At 35.2% G+C, this 20,985-nt stretch overlaps 1 protein-coding gene and 1 long non-coding RNA gene across 4 annotated transcripts in view; one reads left to right on the forward strand and one right to left on the reverse strand.

Moving 5' to 3' along the window:
- Positions 1-18,439, forward strand: part of SCN9A (sodium voltage-gated channel alpha subunit 9) — a 185,675-nt gene extending 167,236 nt beyond the window's left edge. Inside the window, exons 25-27 of one of the 2 annotated variants that reach the window (XM_070069809.2) lie at positions 10,723-10,827; positions 10,977-11,247; positions 13,972-18,439. In XM_070069809.2, coding sequence (XP_069925910.2) covers positions 10,723-10,827; positions 10,977-11,247; positions 13,972-15,161 — 1,566 coding nt within the window. In that variant the 3' untranslated portion in view covers positions 15,162-18,439. The remainder of the gene's footprint in view (positions 1-10,722; positions 10,828-10,976; positions 11,248-13,971) is intronic. The other variant, NM_001082358.2, reaches the window with a different exon arrangement.
- The window catches only part of LOC127491606 (uncharacterized), a 140,264-nt gene that overhangs the window by 36,771 nt on the left and 82,508 nt on the right, over positions 1-20,985 (reverse strand). The gene's annotated exons all lie outside the window — the stretch shown is intronic.

Genomic DNA, 20,985 nt, shown 5'->3' on the forward strand with positions numbered 1-20,985 from the left:
ATGGAATAGCACATCATGAATATACACAGGTTGAACTGTCCTCACATCTCAGGGATAAGAATCAATGCATCACGGCATATAAACCTTTTAATGTGCTGTTGGATTCTATTTGCTAGCATTTTGTTGAGGATTTTTATATCTATATTAATTAAAAATACTGCCCTGTACTTTTCTGTTTATATCAGAGGAATGCTTTTCTCGTAAAATAAATATGGAAGTATTCTCCCTTCAATGTTTTTGAAAAAGTTTGAGAAGGGATAATGTAAGACCTTCTGTAAATATTTGATAGAATCCATTAGTGTAGTCAACTGGTCCTGGGCATTTATTTTTTGGGAGGTTTTAAAATGATTCAGTCTCCTTCTTCGTCATTGGTTTGCTCAGTTTTCTGCTTTTTCATGATTCAGCCATGGGAGTTGGTATGTTTTTGGATGTTATCAGTTTCTTCTTGGTAGCTAGTTTGGCGGCATATACTTGTTCATAACAGTGATAATTGTTCTTGTTTCAGTGACAACAGTACTAATGATTTCTCTTCACTTCTGACTTCACGACTTGAGTATTTCATTTTTCTTAGTCTAGCTGATGGTGTGTCCATATGTTTAAGTTTTAAAAAAAATTCTTTTGTTGACTTACAAACATGTTATGTTCTCTATTTCATTATTTATTTCATTGTACTAATTTTTGGTGTAGTTCTCCTTTTTCTAGTTCCTTGATATGTATAGTTATGTTGTTCACTTGAGAACTTTCTTTTACTCCTTTTACAGATTTTTCCCTTGTTTCTTTTTTTTTAACTGCAAACTTCCTGGTTAGAACTGCTTTTGCTGTGTTCAACAAGCTTGAATATGTGTGTGTTTATTTTTGGTTTCCCCCAAGATATTTTTAATGTCCTTTTGATTTCTCTTTTGACCAATTGGTTGTTCAAGAATGTGTTGTTTAATCCCTACACATTTGTGAAATTTCTAGTTTTTCCTCTGTTATTTGTTTTATTTCATTGTGGTTAGAAAGAATATTTGACATGATTTCAGCTTTTTAAAACTTACAAAGACTAATTTTGTGACTTAACATGTTATCTATTCTGGAGAATGCTCAGGTGTGCATGAAAGAATATGAATATATATTCTGCTGTTGACTGGAATGTTTTGTATGAATTCATTAGACATATTTAGTTTGCAGTTTTCCTTATTGATTTCCTGTGTGAGTATTCTATCCATTGTTGAAAGTGGAGCTGTGGCTCACTTGGCTAATCCTCCACCTGCAGCACCAGCACCCCAGGTTCTAGTCCCGGTTGCTCCTCTTCCAGTCTGGCTCTCTGCTGTGGCCCGGGAAGGCAGAGGAGGATGGCCCAAGTGCTTGGGTCCCTGCACCCGCATGGGAGACCAGGAGGAAGTACCCGGCTCCTGGCTTCAGATCAGCGCAACGCCAGCCATAGCGGCCATTAGGGGAGTGAACCAACAGAAGGAAGACCTTTCTCTCTGTCTCTCTTTCACTGTTTAAAACTCTTTCTGTCTCTCTCATGGTCTAACTCTGCCTGGCAAAAAATAAAAAAGAAAGTGGAGTAGTGAAATTCCTTATTATCACTGCATTTCTGTCTATTTCTCCCCTTAAATCTGTCCATTTAGATGCTCTAATAATATAATTTGTTTCTCTCTGATGAATTAACCCTTTATCATTATATAATAATCTTATTTATATTTTTATGTAAAGTCTATTTTGTTTGATATAATCATAGCCATCCATGCTCTTTTTCTTAAAGATTTATTTTTTATTTATTTGAAATCAGAGTTATGGAGAGAGAGAGAGACAGAGAGGTCTTCCATGCACTGGTTCACTCCCCAGATGTCTCCCCAGATGGAGCTGAGCTGATCTGAAGTCAGAAGCCAGGAGATTCTTCTGGTTCTCCCACGTGGGTGCAGAGGCCCAAAGACTTGGGATGTCTTCTACTGCTTTCCCAGGCCATAGCAGAGAGCTGGATCAGAAGTAGAGCAGCTGGACAAGAACCCACACCCAAATGGGATGCCGGCTCTTCAGGCTGGGGCTTTAACCCACTGTGCCTCAGCGCTGCCCCCCGCCCATGCTCTTTTCTGGTTATTCTGTACTAGAATATAATTTCCATCCATGCACTTTCAAAAGATGTGCTTTCTTAAATCCAAAGTGAGTCTCTTGCAAACAATATATAGTTGGAGATTTTAGCCACTCATTCTCTTTTGATTGAAAAGTTTAACCCATTCACATTTAAAGTGATCATGGATAAGTATGGACTTTCTATCGTAATTTTTTTAAATATTTTTGTCTGATAGTTTTATTGTTCCTCTATCTTGTTATCCTCTTTTGTGACTTTTTTTTTGCCATGATATGCTACGATTATTTTCTCTTTCTATTTTATATATATCCTCTACACATGTTTTCTTTGTGGTTATCATGAAGTTTAATAAAATGTTATAGTAGTATATTTTTTTTAAACTTTTATTTAATGCATATAAATTTCCAAAGTACGACTTATGGATTACAATGGCTTCCCCCCCATACCGTCCCTCCCACCCAAAACCCTCCCCTTTCCCACTCCCTCTCCCCTTCCATTCACATCAAGATTCATTTTTGATTATCTTAATATACAGAAGATCAGCTTAGTATACATCAAGTATGGATTTCAACAGTTTGCTCCCACACAGAAACATAAAGTGAAAAATAATAGATGATTTTTTTTAAATGATGATGAAATCAGAGCAGACCTATTGTCATGTTTAATCCCAGTGAGAGTCAAGTTGGGAATTGATAATTTCTTTTTTTTTTTTTTTTTTTTTTTACAGAAGATCAGTTTAGTATGCATTAAGTAAGGATTTCAACAGTTTGCACCCCCATAGAAACACAAAGTGAAATATATTGTTTGAGTACTTGTTATAGCATTAAATCTCAATGTACAGCACATTAAGGACAGAGATCCTACATGAGGAGTAAGTGCACAGTGACTCCTGTTGTTGACTTTACCAATTGACACTCCTGTCTATGGCATCAGTAATCTCCCTATGCTCCAGTCATGAGTTTCCAAGGCTATGGAAGCCCTCTGAGTTCTCCGACTCTTATCTTGTTTAGACAAGGTCATAGTCAAAGTGGAGGTTCTCTCCTCCCTTCAGAGAAAGGTACCTCCTTCTTTGAAGACCTGTTCTTTCCACTGGGATCTCACTCGCAGAGATCTTTTGCCAGAGTGTCTTGGCTTTCCATGCCTGAAATACTCTCATGAGCTTTTCAGCCAGCTCCGAATGCCTTTAGGGCTGATTCTGAGGCCAGAGTGCTATTTAGGACATCTGCCATTCTATGAGTCTGCTGAGTATCTCACTTCCCATGTTGGATCACTCTCCCCTTTATTTACTCCATCGGTTAGCGTTAGCAGGTACTAGACTTGTCTATGTGCTCCCTTTGACTCCCAGTCCCTCCACCATGACCAACTGTGAACTGAAACTGATCACCTGGAACAGTGAGATGGCATTGGTACATGCCACCTCGATGGGATTGAATTGGAATCCCCTGGTATGCTTCCAACTCCACCACTTGGGGCAAGTCAGCCTGAGCATGTCCCAAATTATACATCTCTTCCCTCAATAAGCTGATAACAGTTGAACTTAAATCACATACAAAAACTTTACACTGACAATTACCCCATACTTTCTATTAATAATTTGCATATTTATATTGTATATTAAGATATTTGTAGAAATGATTAATGTTTGACTTTTAACTCATACCATAATTAAAAGTGATTTAGATACCTCCAGTAGAGTATTATCCTATTTTTGTGTTTGTACATTAAGTACTTTAGTATTACTCTTTAGAATCATTTTCTTTTATCTTAAAAGAATGTCATTTTGCCTGTCACATAAGACAGGTCAGCTGATGATAAATTTCCTATGTATTTTTTTTCTGGAAAACTCTCCTTCATTTTCAAATACAGTTTTTCAGGCACAGTGTTCTTCGTTGCTGGTTTCTTTCATTTTCCCAATACATTGAATGTATTGCCCCATTCTCTTTGGCCTCAAAAGTTTCTGATGGGAAATCAGATGCTGCTCTTCAATATGTTTTTCCTTTTTCTCTTTTAATTGTTATTTTCTTTTTGTTTGTTTTCTTTTTTAAAATTTTATTTAAGGTTTACAGATTTCATTTGTTTCTATAAACAGATTCAGGAACATAATGATAGCTCTCACCCTGCGATCCAACCCACCTATATTCCCATCCTTCCTCCCACTACAATTCACATTCTTAATTTTTACAAGATCTATTTTTAGCTAACTTTATACTCATAAGATTAACCCTACACTATAAAGAATTCAACAAAAACTATGAAGAAAAAAACAGAGTTCCTCAACAATTGAGACAAGAGACATAAATAATCATTGAATCTCAAAATGTCAATTTCACTCCTGTAGATTACTTTTGGATACTCAGTTACCTTAGATCAGAGAGAACATATGGTAATTTTCTTTTTGGGACTGTGTTATTTCATTAACTATAATGGTTTCCAGTTGCATCCATTTTGTTGCAAAAGACAGGATCTCATTTTTAACTGCAGTGTAGTATTCTCTTATACACACACTCCAGTTTCTATATCTAGGCTTCAGTTGATGGACATCTGGGCTGCCACTTTAAAAACTTTTATGAGTTTCAATAGTCTCTTAGTGGAGCCTTTTGTTCTATTATATGTAGAATCATGTCATCTACAAATAGGGATAGTTTTATTTATCCTTTCTAATCTGTATTGCCTTGACTTCTTTTTCTAACCTAACAAATGGCTCTAGCTAAGATTTTCATGATTGTATTGAATAGCAATGCTGAGAGTGGGCATCCTTGTCTGATTCTTGATCTTAGTGGGAATGCTTCCAAATTTTCACCATTCAATAAGATGCAGGCTGTGGTTTTGTCATAAATTGCCTTCATTGTGTTGAGAAATATTCCTTCTATACCCAATTAGTTTAACATTTTCATCATAAAAAGCTCTTGTATTTCATCAAATGTTTTTCTTAGCATCTATTCAGATAATCATGTGGTCTTTGTTAATGTGATGTAACACATTTATTGACTTGTAAATGTTGAACCTTTCCTGCATACCAGGGATAAATTCTACTTGGTCTGGGTGAATGATCTTTCTGATATGTTGGATTTAAATTAGCTACTATTTTGTTGAGGATTTTCACGTCAGTGTTCATCAGGGATATTGATCTATAGTTGCTGCTGTATCTTTTTCTGGTTTAGGAATTAAGATGATGCTTGCCTTCCAGATGGAGTTTGGGAGGATCCCCCCCCCCTTTCAATTGTTTTGAATAGCTTGAGAAGAATTGGAATTGGTACTTCTTTAAAAGTCTGGTAGAATTCAGTAATAAAGTCATGCAGTTCTGGGCTTTTCTTTGTCGGGAGGGCTTTTATTATGGATTCAATCTCCATCTTAGTTATTGTTTAATTTAGGTTTTACATGTTTTCATAACTCAATTTGGGTAGGTTGTATGTGTCCAGGAACATATCCCTTTCTTCTAGGGTTCCCAAGTTATTGGCATACAGCTCTTTGTAGTAATTCCTGATGATTCTTTTTATTTTTGTGGTATCTTGTTACATTTCCTTTTCCATCTCAGATTTTATTGATTTGGGTCTTCTCCCTCTTGTTTTTGGTTAGTTGGGTCAATGTATCAATACTTATTTATAAAAAAAAAAAACAGCTCTTCATTTCACTGATCTTTTATTTTTTTGGTTTCAATTTTGTTTAGTTCTTTTATATTTTTAATTATTTCTTTCCTTCTAATTTTTTATCTAGTTTCTTGTTTTTAGAGGTCCTTGCGATGCATTTATAGCTCATTTATTTGGTGCCTTTCCAATTTTTTGATATAGGCACTAATTGCTATAAACTTTCCTCTTAACACTGCTTTTGCTATATCCCATAAATTTTGATATGCTTTATTTTCATCTTCGTTTTAACAGTTTTTGTGTTAAAGTTTACTGTGTCTGATACTAGAATGGCTACACCTGCTTGCTTCTTCTTTCCATTAGTGTGGGATATCTTTTTCCATCCTTTCAGTCTACATGTATCTTTGCATGTGAAGTGTGTTTCTTGTAAGCAGCAAATAGATGGGTCTTGTTTACTAATCCATTCAGCCAGTCTGTATCTCTTAATTGGAAATTTTAGGCCATTTTCATTCAAATTAGCTATTAATAAGTAATGACTTGGCCTTGCCATTTTTACATAAGTACAGGTATTGTTTGCTTTGGATTTAATTTATACTTTTACTGTGAGACTTTCTTTCACATTCTTTCATAATGATCCCTACCATTCTGTGTTTCTGTGTATAGCACATCCGTAAGCATCTTTTTTAAGGTTGGACAAATGGTGACAAATTCTTTCAATTTTTGTTTGCTATGGAAGGTCTTTATTTTACCTTCACTCATAAATAAGAGCTTTGCATGGTGCAGTATTCTGGGTTGACAGTTTTTTTTTTTTTTTCTCTTAAGACTTAGACCATGACTCTCTATTTTCTCCTAGCCAGTAGAATTTCTGAAGAGAAGTCAGCTGTGAGTCTAGTTGAATATTCTGTGAGAGTAATCTGGCATTTCTTGTATGCACATTTTAGAATCTTTTCTTTATATTTACTGTGGAGAGTTTGACTAAAATGTGTGATGGTGAAGATATTTTCTGGTCATGTCTATTAGAAGTTCTATGTGCTTTCTGTACTTGGATGTCCCTTTCTTCCTCCAAATTGGGGAAAAGTTCAGTAATTATTTCACTAAATAGGTCTTCTAATCCATGCTTTCATTCAACACCTTCAGGAACTCCTAAGACCTGTATGTTGGGATAGTTAATAGTATCCCATAAATTTCCAATACTGTTTTTAATTTTTCAAATTTCTTCTTTTTGGTCTGAAAAATTTCCAAATATTTGTCTTCTAGTCTTCTTTCTTTGGCCTTACCAAGTCTGTTGTTAATGATTTCTACCACACATTCTTTATTTGACCTATTGAATTCTTCATTTCTAATATTTCATTTTGATTTATCTTCAAATCTTAGTTTCATTGGAAATTCATTCATTTCATGTAGAAATTTATTTAATTCATGGGTTTGCATCTCATTGCTTCTGAGTAATACCATGTTTAATCTTTTGAATTCCATTTCAGTCATTTCACCAATCTCTTCATCTTCAAGTTCTAATTTTGAAGTGTTTTGTATTCCTTTGGTGAGGGAAGGGTCATGTTATCTTTCTCATTCTTTTTTCTTGAATTTCAGTATTGATTTTTAAGCATTTTTGGAGATACTTGTTGGCTTTTGTGTGTGTGTGTGTGTGTGTGTGATGAATTTTATCTTTGGACTATGCCTTTGCAGATTGTAGAATGTCTTTTCTTTAAGTGAATACCCAGATAATCTGGTCTATGCTTTAGGGTGGGGCAAGTATCCATGGTAACACCCAAGTTGGACATGGTAGATATTGTTCTTGTTAACAGAAGCTGGGGTTGTGGTAAACCCTGTTGGTGTAATCACACTCTCACCTCCTCTCTTCCATGGTGATCAATGTCTGGATGTTAGCCTTCAGTTGGTACAATACTCTTCCATACCTCCACAAGAACTGTGCAAAGTATTTGTGCATTCCTCAGTGTGAACACGGGTCCTGTTGCAATGACACACTCCAGGCAATGAGCGAGCTCTGAGCATGTGGAGCTGCACAGTGATTCCCCGGCTATGCCCTGCACCCCGTCATGCAGTCACAAAGTTCCCACAGTCTCAGCAAACAGGTACTCACAGTCACAGGGTGCAGAGGATTCATTCAACACCCCCTAGCCTGTCCCATCCACAGGTACAAGAGTTTTGTAGCCAACACTAATGTCAGAATGGCTCCTTCTCTCCCCACCCCCGGTTGCCAGGTGCATGCACCTGAGCAGCTGCAGTTGCCTCTGCTGACAAGATGGCATCCATCCCCACGAGTTATTGGGTACACGTGCAAGAGGGGCCTCAGCTGCAACCTTCTTAAGTTCAAAACAGTCTCTCTGCAGTTGCTGGACATCATTGTCAAAAGCATAGGAGAGCAAAACATGCTCTCTGGGTCATCAGGCACACTGCTCCTCTCAGGCTCTGGGCCAGACTCAGACAATGCAGTCTGCTAGGCTCTCCCTGTGACAATATCACCAGTGGCAGGGGCTGCTGCAGTCTGATCTCACTTTGCTTTCCAAAGCTGGTGCTTTCTTTGGCTCAGGGCAGCTGGAGTTGTGTCCATGCTCTTTGCTGTGCATCTGCACCTTTCAAATAGATCCAAGGCATCTCTCTTCTTTCCAAAGAATCTGCAATGCAGTTTTCCTTCCAACCCACACCTGAGAATGCACTTTCCCCATTTTTTTAAAACTATTTTCTCCCAACCTAGGGTAGTCCACCCTGTCCCTTTTCTAACATCTTGGAATCTCCAACTGTATATTTTCAAATGGCACATTTTAAGTCACTAATTCTTTCTAATGCTTGATCAGATCATCTGCTGAACACCTATAGTGAATGCTGTGATTCAGTTATTGTATTCTTAAGCATCAAGATATCTATTGGGATTTCTTTTTGTTTGTGATGTGATTGATAGGTCTCTATCTGTGGAGTCAAATACTGGAGACTTGTTTTGTTCCTTAAATGTGTGTCATATTTCTCTGATTCCACATGTTTGTATTTTGTGTTGGTATCTAAGTATTTGAGGAAAAGCAGGTTTAAACAGCCTTTGTGAACTGGCTTTGACCTAGAAAGGTCTTCACTAAATAAGCATGTATAAAATTCTGCAGTCTCTCAAACACCCACCAGCACCTTTCTCTTTGTTCATATTTGCCCTGGGTGTCCAAGTCGTATCAGTACTGTTATCATTCTATGTAAAGCATTCTGCTGAAAGACAGGGATGTTGGAGATATGCTCCATGCCTCTTCCTTTCTTGATATATTAATAGAAGTAAATTAATTGAAACCTAGAGAGGATAATTTTAAAAATTGCAGATCAAGAAACCGATGATTGGCATGGTTAGGTTTTAATATCAAAGCCCATATTTCTTCCTCAATGACCCAATGTTTTTTAACTTTAGTTTGCTGTTCAATAAACCAATATCAAAGTACTAATTATACCTCTTGCTAAATAACTAACACACTTCTGACTCATCAAGACTTTGTTAAAACTTTCCACTGTATTGTTTGACTTATTAAATGCTTAATTTCTTATTTTTCTGTTTGGTTCTTTTTTAGTATCTGTATCTCTGTACAGAATTTCTCATCCATGTCTTTTACTAATTTCCTATCTTCATTTAACTGTTCCAATTTTTAAGTAATCTTGCAATCATTCTTTTGAATTATTTTTCAGGCATTTCAGTTGAATATTAATGCAATACTGTATTCCTTCTGAGGAGTCATACTGCCTTCCTCATTCATATTTATTGTATTTCTATGTTGATTTTTCACATCTTGGGGATCTCTTATTTCTATCAATTTTGGAGGATTTAAATAAAAACTTTATTCCAGGAGATTTGCTGCTGGGGTTTGTTGGATTGTCTAAGTCTTACACCTGAGTTCCTGGTTTGTATTCTTGGTAAAAGGAGTGCAGAGAGATGGATGTGGTATAGCCACGTGGTTACAGCCAGTGGGGAATGGGGATGTTGGAACCAACTGGTATGTTTGAAGTCACAGCATTTCTCTGCTAAGGTGAACTAGATAATTAACAGCTTAGAGTGACTCATGGGGCCAGGATGCTTCTTCAAATCTCCCTGATGGGCAAAATACCATCCAGTGCACCAACTCACTCTGCAGTATGTCCCCTGACTTCACTCCACTATCCATCCCCCGTGTGCAAGGGGCTCTGAGTCTCCACATTCAGACTGTGAAGATGCACAGGAACTTAGTTGCAACCTGCAGTTTTCTTAGCTGTCTAGAATATCTAGTCACAGGGTACAACGGGTCTGTTCTCCACTGTGTAAGTTGCCCAGTCTCTCACTCTGGTGTACTGTGGTAGCAGTAGGACTGCTTGTTGTCCCCTGAGTCATTAACAGAGTTTAGCAGCAACTCTACTTCAGTGGGATGTGGGCAGGGGGCAATTTGGCCTCTCTTTAAGGTGCAAAGTAATCACTCAGGCTCCTGTCAGCTCCCTGGGCTGGACCTTTAGTCAATGGGGCTATTGAATAATCACTCAAGATAAAGTTGCCAATGTGGGAGCCACAGCAACTTCTTCCTACCTTATATTGACAAGATGGTATCACCCAACTGGGAACCAGTTGTGTAGATACTGGAGCGGTCTGTGCAGCAAGCAGTAGTGCATTTGTTCTGTCTCCTTACCACTCCATGGAATCTCCATCTGTGTTAGCAGTTCTTCACTAAAAATTTCTCTCCATCAGTTTCTTGGGAACGTGGTCCTACCTTTGTTTTTCTGGTATCAATCTGTGGCTGAGGTCAGTGCAGCTTCTCACTATTCAGCCATCTTTACTCTACATATAGTCATACAATAACACAGCTTGACAGCTCAAGATAATTGATCAATTATTATACATAATGAATATATTATTTATATGCAACTTACCTTATATATGAAGATTCATGTGCCTACACGTGGGTAATTCTTTAAAGCAGGTTTTATTTATAGTTACTCTGTATATAATAAAATGTATTTCATTTATATATTTTAACCTATCTTAATGATAAGAAGAAAAATCTAGCTAATATTTCTGATTTTAACTAGATTTATTTTTCATTTATTTACCTTGGAGGTCAAGACATTTTTATGACAGAAGAACAGAAGAAATACTATAATGCAATGAAAAAGCTTGGGTCCAAGAAACCACAAAAGCCAATTCCTCGACCAGGGGTAAAAAAAAATTTACATATATATATATATATATATATGTCATGCCAATTTTTAAAATTATATTTAATTCATAATTTATCTTAAATGAAACTATATATATAATGAGAAAATTTTACTCCACTTTTCATGTTATTCTTTTGTCTTTGCAGAACAAATTCCAAGGATGTATATTTGACCTAGTAACAAACCAAGCTTTTGATATCACCATTATGATTCTTATCTGCCTCAACATGGTAACCATGATGGTAGAAAAAGAAGGACAAAGTGACTATATGACTGATGTTTTATATTGGATAAATGTGGTTTTTATTATCCTTTTCACTGGAGAATGTGTGCTGAAACTGATCTCCCTCAGACATTACTACTTCACTATAGGATGGAACATTTTTGATTTTGTGGTTGTGATTCTTTCCATTGTAGGTAAGGGCACTTATCAATAAGATTTTAATTTGAGTAAAACTAAACTCCTCATATGCTCTGACAAATTTATGAAGTCTTAAATCTAAATCTACCTTAGAATAAAGTAGTATTATGAAAGAATGAAGGAAACTTACAAACAAAACAAAATGAAAACCTCTGTGTCAGAACTGTTGGGTTCATACTACAGGCCTGAAAACTAAATGTTTTTGACTGTTGAAAGGACATAATACTCACTGATATTTAGTTTCCATGATTGACCTTCAGAAATCTAGGTAACATTTTTATATGTGGAGATATCTTGAAAACCAATGCAGAATTGATATTACTTCTAATTTTACCATGAGATTAATGATGTTAATAATATCCATTGCCAGAGTATGTGTGACTCTTTGTGAAAATTCTTGAATTTAAAATACAGTTAAGAAATGCTAGCTTCATTTCTTAACTTGTAGTGCTTTGCAAGTCTACAAAATGCAATAATTTCTCAACTAACCACAGTGATGATGTGAATCATCATACATGGTTTTATATTTGATCCCTTTTCATTATCATAGCTATTCTTATATTTGAAGATTACATTTATTTTGAGTATTAAAAATTTTTTTATTTTTTATTTTTTTTATTTTTATTTTTTGACAGAGTGGACAGTGAGAGAGAGAGAGACAGAGAGAAAGGTCTTCCTTTGCCATTGGTTCACCCTCCAATGGCCGCCGCGGCTGGCGCACTGCGGATGGCGCACCGCACTGATCCAATGGCAGGAGCCAGGTACTTATCCTGGTCTCCCATGGGGTGCTGGGCCCAAGGACTTGGGCCATCCTCCACTGCACTCCCTGGCCACAGCAGAAAGCTGGCCTGGAAGAGGGGCAACCTGGACAGAATCCAGCGCCCTGACCGGGACTAGAACCTGGTGTGCCGGCGCCACTAGGTGGAGGATTAGCCTATTGAGCCATGGCCCCAGCCTGAGTATTACAAATTTTAAATGCAGAGGGATCATGGAGATCATTTAATACAAATGAAACTTACAAATGATCAGAGTCCCAGAAGAGCTCAGTTACATAACCTAGAATCATAATATTAACACATAACTTAGAATAGCATTTAAATATCACTTTCAAATAAAATTTCCACTGGAAGTGAAAGAAAAATTAGTTTATAAGAAAACAAATTAGAATTTAGATAAGAATTGCACACTAACAACAGTGATTCCAAGAGCATTATTATTAAGTCAAGAAGAAGAGTATTCTTCTATCACCTCTATTAGGTGAGTGTATTGAAACAATGGAAGAAATGATCTTTATCTGCATCGTGTTATGACATTCTCTTAAGGTGAGTCAGCTAAAATTGGTTTGAGTTCAGGAGGGTCAAATTTTAAATTATATGTATTACCATTAATTATTGATATGTGGACAAAATGTATAAAATACATTTGAAGCAAAATCTCATTCAAAATTATAATAAGAATAAAGGAAAATATCTAGTTATAAAGCTAAAATCCTCTATAAAGATAAATGAAGGGGCCAGTGCTGTGGATCAGTGGGTTAACGCCCTGGCCTGAATTGCCAGCATCCCATATAGGCACCGGTTCTTGTCCCGGCTGCTCTTCTTCTGATCCAGCTCTCTGCTATGGCCTGGGAAAGCAGTTTAAGATGACCCAAGTCTTTGGGCCCCTGCACCCACATGGGAGACCTGGAAGAAGCTCCTGCCTCCTGGCTTCGGATTGGCGCAGCTCCGGCCATTGCAGCCATCTGGGGAGTGAACCAGTGGAAGGAAGACCTTTCTCTCTGTCTCTACCTCTCTCTCTAACTGTCTTTCAAATAAATACAGTAAATCTTAAAAAAAATAAAGAACATAGATGCTCAATTCTTTCTAAAAATAAATAAATCACAATTATAACTGTCAAATATTTTCTGGTGAAAATTATAAAGGGTAAGGGCGGTGCCCAAGTACTGATAAGCAGTAGGCATGTTGGGTATGAGCATTTTCATGTGCCATTAGTAGGACTGTCAATTGGTACAAAGTTTCTAGAGATAGAGTTGAAAATACATGGTAGATTTTAAATACAGTATATGACCCAATTTCTATTAATCTATTATCAAAAACATATATCATTATGAAAAATAACCTAATTAGATATTTGTTTCAGTGAAAAAATTAAAAATAGTGTTTTTTCAGTTTATGGTCATTTGACAAAATATTATACAAGTCTAAGAAATGATTTTGTTTTCATTTATATGGAAATATCTCCATGACATGTGAGTAAAGCAAGTTACAAAGAAAATCTCTATAATGTGATTATGTGTGTGACTGTATGTGTACTCATATGACCATGTTTTTGCATAGAACAATGTCTGGAGTGATTTCAACAAAATATTGAAGTTATGGTTGAAGATATTTCCAGTAATTTTATATTTCCATTTAGTATATTACTGTATTGCTTGAGTTTTCTAAATGATTAGTTATTATAACTTCAGAATTTATTGTAGAGGATGAAAAGTGGTTCATGAATGTATCAAAGTGTGGTTGTGAGGAAGAATGCCACTATACTAATTCTAATCATTTTCCTTTGGAGTTTTTTGATGCATTGATTAAAAAACAGGCTTCAATATGAAATAACAGTCCTGAATTCATAAGTAATAAGATGGCAGACAAAAATGTTTATAATCATGATCGTCTGTGGCATGAATATATAAACATTTCTTTTTTGTTCCTCCCTACCATACATAGGCATGTTCTTGGCTGAGTTGATAGAAACATATTTTGTGTCCCCTACTCTGTTCCGTGTGATCCGCCTCGCCAGGATTGGCCGAATCCTTCGTCTGATCAAAGGAGCAAAGGGGATCCGCACATTGCTCTTTGCTTTGATGATGTCCCTTCCTGCATTGTTTAACATTGGCCTCCTGCTCTTCCTGGTCATGTTCATCTATGCCATTTTTGGGATGTCCAACTTTGCCTATGTTAAAAAGGAAGCTGGAATTAATGACATGTTCAACTTTGAGACCTTTGGCAACAGCATGATCTGCCTGTTCCAGATTACCACCTCTGCTGGGTGGGACGGATTGCTAGCACCTATTCTCAATAGTGCACCTCCTGACTGTGACCCCAAAAAAGTTCATCCTGGAAGCTCCACTGAAGGAGACTGCGGTAGCCCATCTGTTGGGATTTTCTATTTTGTCAGTTACATCATCATATCCTTCCTGGTGGTAGTGAACATGTACATCGCTGTCATCCTGGAGAACTTCAGTGTTGCTACTGAGGAAAGTACTGAGCCCCTGAGTGAGGATGACTTTGAGATGTTTTATGAAGTTTGGGAGAAGTTTGATCCTGATGCAACTCAGTTTATAGAATATAGCAAACTCTCTGATTTTGCAGCTGCCCTGGATCCTCCTCTTCTCATAGCAAAACCAAATAAAGTACAGCTCATTGCTATGGATCTGCCAATGGTCAGTGGTGACCGCATCCATTGTCTTGACATCTTATTTGCTTTCACAAAGCGTGTTTTGGGTGAAAGTGGAGAGATGGATTCTCTTCGTTCACAAATGGAGGAAAGATTCATGTCTGCAAATCCTTCAAAAGTGTCCTATGAACCAATCACAACTACACTAAAACGAAAACAAGAGGATGTGTCTGCCACTGTCATTCAGCGTGCTTACAGACGTTATCGCTTACGGCAAAATGTCAAAAATATATCAAGTATATACATAAAAGAAGGAGACAAGGATGATGATTTGCCCAATAAAGGAGATATAGTTTTTGATAATGTTAATAGCTCAAGTCCAGAAAAAACAGATGCAACTGCTTCCACCATCTCTCCACCTTCATATGATAGTGTAACAAAACCAGACAAAGAGAAATACGAAAAAGACAAAACAGAGAAGGAAGACAAAGGAAAAGATGGCAAGGAAACCAAAAAATAGAGTTTCATTTTTGAATACTGTTTACAGCCTATGAAGGTGATTTATTTGTGTTAATAGGACTTTTAAGAAGGTTTATGCCAAAACTCTTTTTATCAAGATATTTGCAAAAGCAGTGCAGTCACTAGCTCTGATTCCCTTAGATAGAAGGGCAGCATTAGCATATTGCTATTTTTGCACTGGTAAATGATTCTGTAAGAAGACTAAGAATAACTCTGTTATGATTGATTACAGCATATGAAGGTAATGATTTTTTAAAAAATAAATTAGAATACCATGCAGAAAATTCTCACATCTGCCTTGTACTCTTTTCACTGATTGTCATTATTCATGTTTCCCATGTAAATACAAAAGTCACAAGACATGTGCACTAACACACAAATAGGAAAATATTATTTCAAAATCAATAAAAGTATTTTGCCTTAGCTTTAGAAATAAATTACCTGATAGACGAAAAGAACATTGATAATGAATGTTTAGTTGAAGAAAATTAATAGGATATTAGACTCCTTTATCCATGTAGACAGGCCATTCTATATTTCAGGTGCTTAAATTCATTCTACATTGCATCAGAACCAATTTTCATGTGCCTATAAAATGCCATGAGGTGAACAACATACGTAGGCTATTCACTTCTAATGATACTTTTCATTCATCTTTACTCAAATACATCTTAACTCACAGACTTATCTTTTTAGTGTTGTGCTCCATACCTTATCATGTTTATATCCCACTCTGTTCATGTGACAACCATAGAACTTGAAAACTCAGTAATTCTTAATAATTGAAGTTAAAAACCAATGGACAGAAGTTGTATCTACTATTATTTATATAATGTAACATTGGACAAATAATGGCCCAACTCTATCTCTTGACACATCTATTTCTTTTTCATGCAGTTTTGTTTAGTCATTCTTTAGCTCTAAGAAAAACTGATACTGATCTTCAGTGAAATGCTTCCTGATAATCACTTAGTAATTTGAGACCATTGACCATGTTTGAACAGATAATTACTTGGGCACTGTGTTCATCTTAAACATGTTTGATAAATTTCCAAATCCTAATACATGGCAGGCTTCAACATCAGTTTTCCAGCTATTCAGTATGAATGAAAGAGAATTCAAATGGTGATTCTTCTCAACTTGCTTGCACCTAAACTTTCCTAAATTGTAAGAGTAATTCCTTGGGAAATCTATTCATCTATTAAAAAAAAAGGAAAAAATGACTTTCTTCTTAATATTCTATTATATAATGTATATTTTGCATCCATTAATGAAATAGCTCAGGCTTATAAATTACCAAACATATATTCACTTTGATCTAGAAGTTGTTATCATAATAAGGATTGGAAAACATTTTTTTAAAAATATCCTTCTTAGCAATAATTTAAAAATAAATGGTCATGATGAATTTTTTCACATTTTCTCTAAAAAGTATGTTTCTTTCTCCTATCAAACTTATGCAGTGACAAAAATTCAGCTATCTTTATAGCAAATAATTTTATTTAGAAAATTTTAAGGGTATTTTTGAACCAAAATTATAAGAAAATTCATTAATTGGCTGTTAAAACCTAAAAATATAAATTCTATAATAAGCATGCAAAACATTTTCTATCCAGTTTTTAAAAAAGGGTGATTTAAGCATACTTAAAGAGATATGAGTAGAGAATGATACATGGAGGAAGATTAAAAGTTAAAACAAGGAACAAAGAAAATACATAGACACTTCCACAGAACTTTACACTTAGAATGTTTTTTCAGTTGTGATGTAGGAGAGGACTTCAAAAAGTTTATAGAAAATGGAACTTGATAATGCATATTTTCCATGAACTTTCTGAGTAGCCTCATATTTTAGAATATTGATAAAGGAGATTATCACTTCTAGACTTTTTTCCTAAGGTATATGAAATAAAATGTAGGGTCATACTTTATGTTTAATTATTCATCTTAGCCTATTTGAACTAATTTTTATGAAGGATAACAAGTAGTGTTTTCCAAGATTATATGGGGCATTGCATCAGATACCTGCTACACCTTGAGAACAGATTTTGGCAGTTTATTTATGGAACCATCTGAAGTATATTACATTTGGAAGATATTTAAACACATTCAATGAAGAAGTTAACATCACCTGAAATTTGAATTCCATCCATTCTCATTGTTTTGAGCCCATATAAATATAGCTACATTATGAATATTTTTATAATACAGCATAAAAAGACCTCGGATGGGCAGTTTTATTTGTGATTTATTAATAATGCTTTCACATTGACCAATTTTTATGTAAAATAAAATTTGCAAGTGGTTTGTCAACAAAAGTTTTATTTGTATTTCAAAAATATTGCAAAGTTGTTCTTCCTCCATTTCATGCTTAACTATACTTTTTAAATATAGCTAGTTTATTTATATATCTTATGTTATATATATAACAACTAGGTTGTATATATACAAAAATATATTTGTATCTCATATAACCCAGAAATGACATTTTATCAAATAAAAAAAATGTTTGGAACTAAGAGGTCATTAAGTACAGTATAAATTTGAAGTAAAATTAGACTTTTCTTTTCATATAGGTTACTTTTTGTACTAATTATGAAATACTACCCTTCCAAAGGCACTGTCATCCTAATATTTATCACATAATCACTAAATTTATTTCACCTAATGATATAGAATGACAGATTCACTGAAAATTTTACATTAGAATAAAATGGAAGGAAACAAATACAAATGGATAAAAATTAGAGAAATTCATTTAATGTCTTTTAATTTGCAAAAAAAATTGACTTGTGGCATATTTCTAAACACTAATTGTTGAAAATATCAATCTAAAGTGTTTAGCATGATTTTCTAGAATTTTGATAGTTTTGTGTAAAAAAAGGAGGAAATGTATATGTAAATCATGCAGTTCTGAATAACAATTTCAGAGAAATGTAATGGAAACAATGAAAGGAAGGCCAGCTAAATTAGGATGGCCAAGTAATTGGCCTGGGTTTAGAACCTATGGGTAGAGGCCACCCATTTTTTTAATATCTGTGGTTTATTATGCAATTATATTCTTGAGGAAAATAGTCAAGAATTGCTTCATGAAAATAAATTAATAGCCATGAGTATAATAATGCTGTTTACACAAAATTCTTTACACATTTCATAGATCTATGAATGCTCAAAATGTTTGTCATAATTTGTCATAATTATATGGTAATTATACCTGAGACTTGCACATTGTAATAGAATCTAAAAATAAAAGTCCTTAAAAAAACATGTTTGCATGTATTTTCTGTTTCGGTGAAAATCACCTTTATAAGGGTAGATTCAGTACATCTCTAATTGCAACTAATGCCTCCCCCCAAAAAGCATTCTTGGATGACAAAGATAACAAACATCCAGCTCCAAAGCAACTCATTGAAATCTCAAACAGGATATGTACAGGTGAAGAAAATTGAGATAGGAGTGAAAACACACAAATAGTTTGCTACTCATTGGTGAATTCTTCTTTGGGTAATAGCAATGAGAAATATGCATTCATAATGGCCAAGAGCTGGGGTTCTGAAATCAGAACTATGTTTGTTTCCCAATTAAGCCTTTACCTCTAAATTTCTTAGATATATTATGTATCCTCTATAACCCTCAGCTTTATCCTTCGTAAAATGACGAAGAGTACTACTTCCTGGTATGGCTGTAAATTCAGAATAAGATAGGCCACATGAATCAATTAGAACAATTCCTGACAACACAGCACTGAGGATTTGTATTAGTAATGGTAGCAGTGTGACAACCAAATTGCTACTACATGCTATGTTAACCTAGGCTAACTTTTTGTTGTACAGGATCACAATGCATTCCACATAAATGTTAAATAATGACACAATTCACTCTGTTTCATATAATAAGAGTAAGTATAGTACATAGAGAAGTCTTATGCATCTTATTAGTAGGCAGTGATCAAATGTTTCCAAACTCAGTTATTTTTGAGATTTGTGAATACAAACAATATGTTAAAATGAGAAATAGTGCACATTTTAAGAGATTTACCTTATTGCAAGAAAAAAAATGGAGGTAAACGTTTTCATATTTAGTTAAATAGTTTTTTTTTTAACTTTTATTTAATGAATATAAGTTTCCAAAGTACGAATAATGGATTACTATGGCTTCCCCCCCATACCGTCCCTCCCACCCACAACCCTCCCCTTTCCCACTCCCTCTCCCCTTCCATTCACATCAAGATTCATTTTCGATTATCTTAATATACAGAAGATCAGCTTAGTATACCTTAAGTAAGGATTTCAACAGTTTGCTCCCACACAGAAACATAAAGTGAAAAATAATAGATGATTTTTTTTAAATGATGATGAAATCAGATCAGACCTATTGTCATGTTTAATCCCAGTGAGAGTCAAGTTGGGAGTTGATAGTTTCTTTTCTTTTCTTTTCCTTTTTTTTTTTTTTTTTTTTTTTTTTTTTTTTTTTACAGAGGATCAGTTTAGTATGCATTAAGTAAAGATTTCAACAGTTTGCACCCCCATAGAAACACAAAGTGAAATATATTGTTTGAGTACTCGTTATAGCATTAAATCTCAATGCACAGCACATTAAGGACAGAGATCCTACATGAGGAGTAAGTGCACAGTGACTCCTGTTGTTGACTTTACCAATTGACACTCCTGTCTATGGCATCAGCAATCCCCCTATGCTCCAGTCATGAGTTTCCAAGGCTATGAAAGCCCTCTGAGTTCTCCGATTCTTATCTTGTTTAGACAAGGTCATAGTCAAAGTGGAGGTTCTCTCCTCCCTTCAGAGAAAGGTACCTCCTTCTTTGAAGACCTGTTTTTTCCACTGAGATCTCACTCACAGAGATCTTTTGCCAGAGTGTCTTGGCTTTCCATGCCTGAAATACTCTCATGGGCTTTTCAGCCAGATCGGAATGCCTTTAGGGCTGATTCTGAGGCCAGAGTGCTATTTAGGACATCTGCCATTCTATGAGTCTGCTGAGTATCTCACTTCCCATGTAACACAAACCTGTATTTCATTTTAGCTCTGAGCATCTAGTCCTGTTGATGATGTTTTAGTAAGGCACACTGAAAATAATTACTGCTCTGTCAGACCATTCGTTCATCTTGTATGTTATTCTAGCAGCATGTAAAAAAGATATAAATTATTCCTAAGGCCCTTTATACTGATATTTATTATAACCAGTCTGCAAAATAAAATCATGTTCAATCCAACATAACTGATTCACATGCGCATGAATTTCTTAGAGCCAAAAATTAATTTTTTAGGTTAATTTGATGCTCAGCATAATATTAAAGCAAGATGAGCTGCAGGAACAAGTATTATCTCAAGGGAGGGAGAAACTGCATACCAGCCAGAGCAGTGGGGACCTTTGCTGCAACAGCATTTGATGCAAACAGGAAAGGAAATATGAATAATTGATAGTTATAAACAAGCAACAGAGGAAACATTACTCCCAGCTCTCTTCTCTACCACTCTGAGAGCTACATCTACATTAATATTTAATATCTCTCAGCAAAAGTTAATTTTAAGAGACTTATGAGTCACCTATAGTGTTTGGGTCATGTGTTTTAACTGGGATTGCATTAAATACATTTCAATGAACACTTTAACAAATTACATAATGGACAATAAGTATATAGGAAAGATTCAAGGTTTGTTAATACTTTTGAAAACCTGGTAAAACAGCAAAACTTATTCCAATCTTTGCTTTTGTTTTAGTTTGTATAAATCAAAATATCTTCAAGTTTATTCAGTTATATTCTTTTCATGTAAATATAATTCTCTAAAATGCTATCACTATTCGTTTATAT

The sequence above is a fragment of the Oryctolagus cuniculus genome, chromosome 3, assembly GCF_051225735.1.
Source record: "Oryctolagus cuniculus isolate XC-2025 breed Fujian yellow rabbit chromosome 3, ASM5122573v1, whole genome shotgun sequence".
Classification (NCBI taxonomy): domain Eukaryota; kingdom Metazoa; phylum Chordata; class Mammalia; order Lagomorpha; family Leporidae; genus Oryctolagus; species Oryctolagus cuniculus.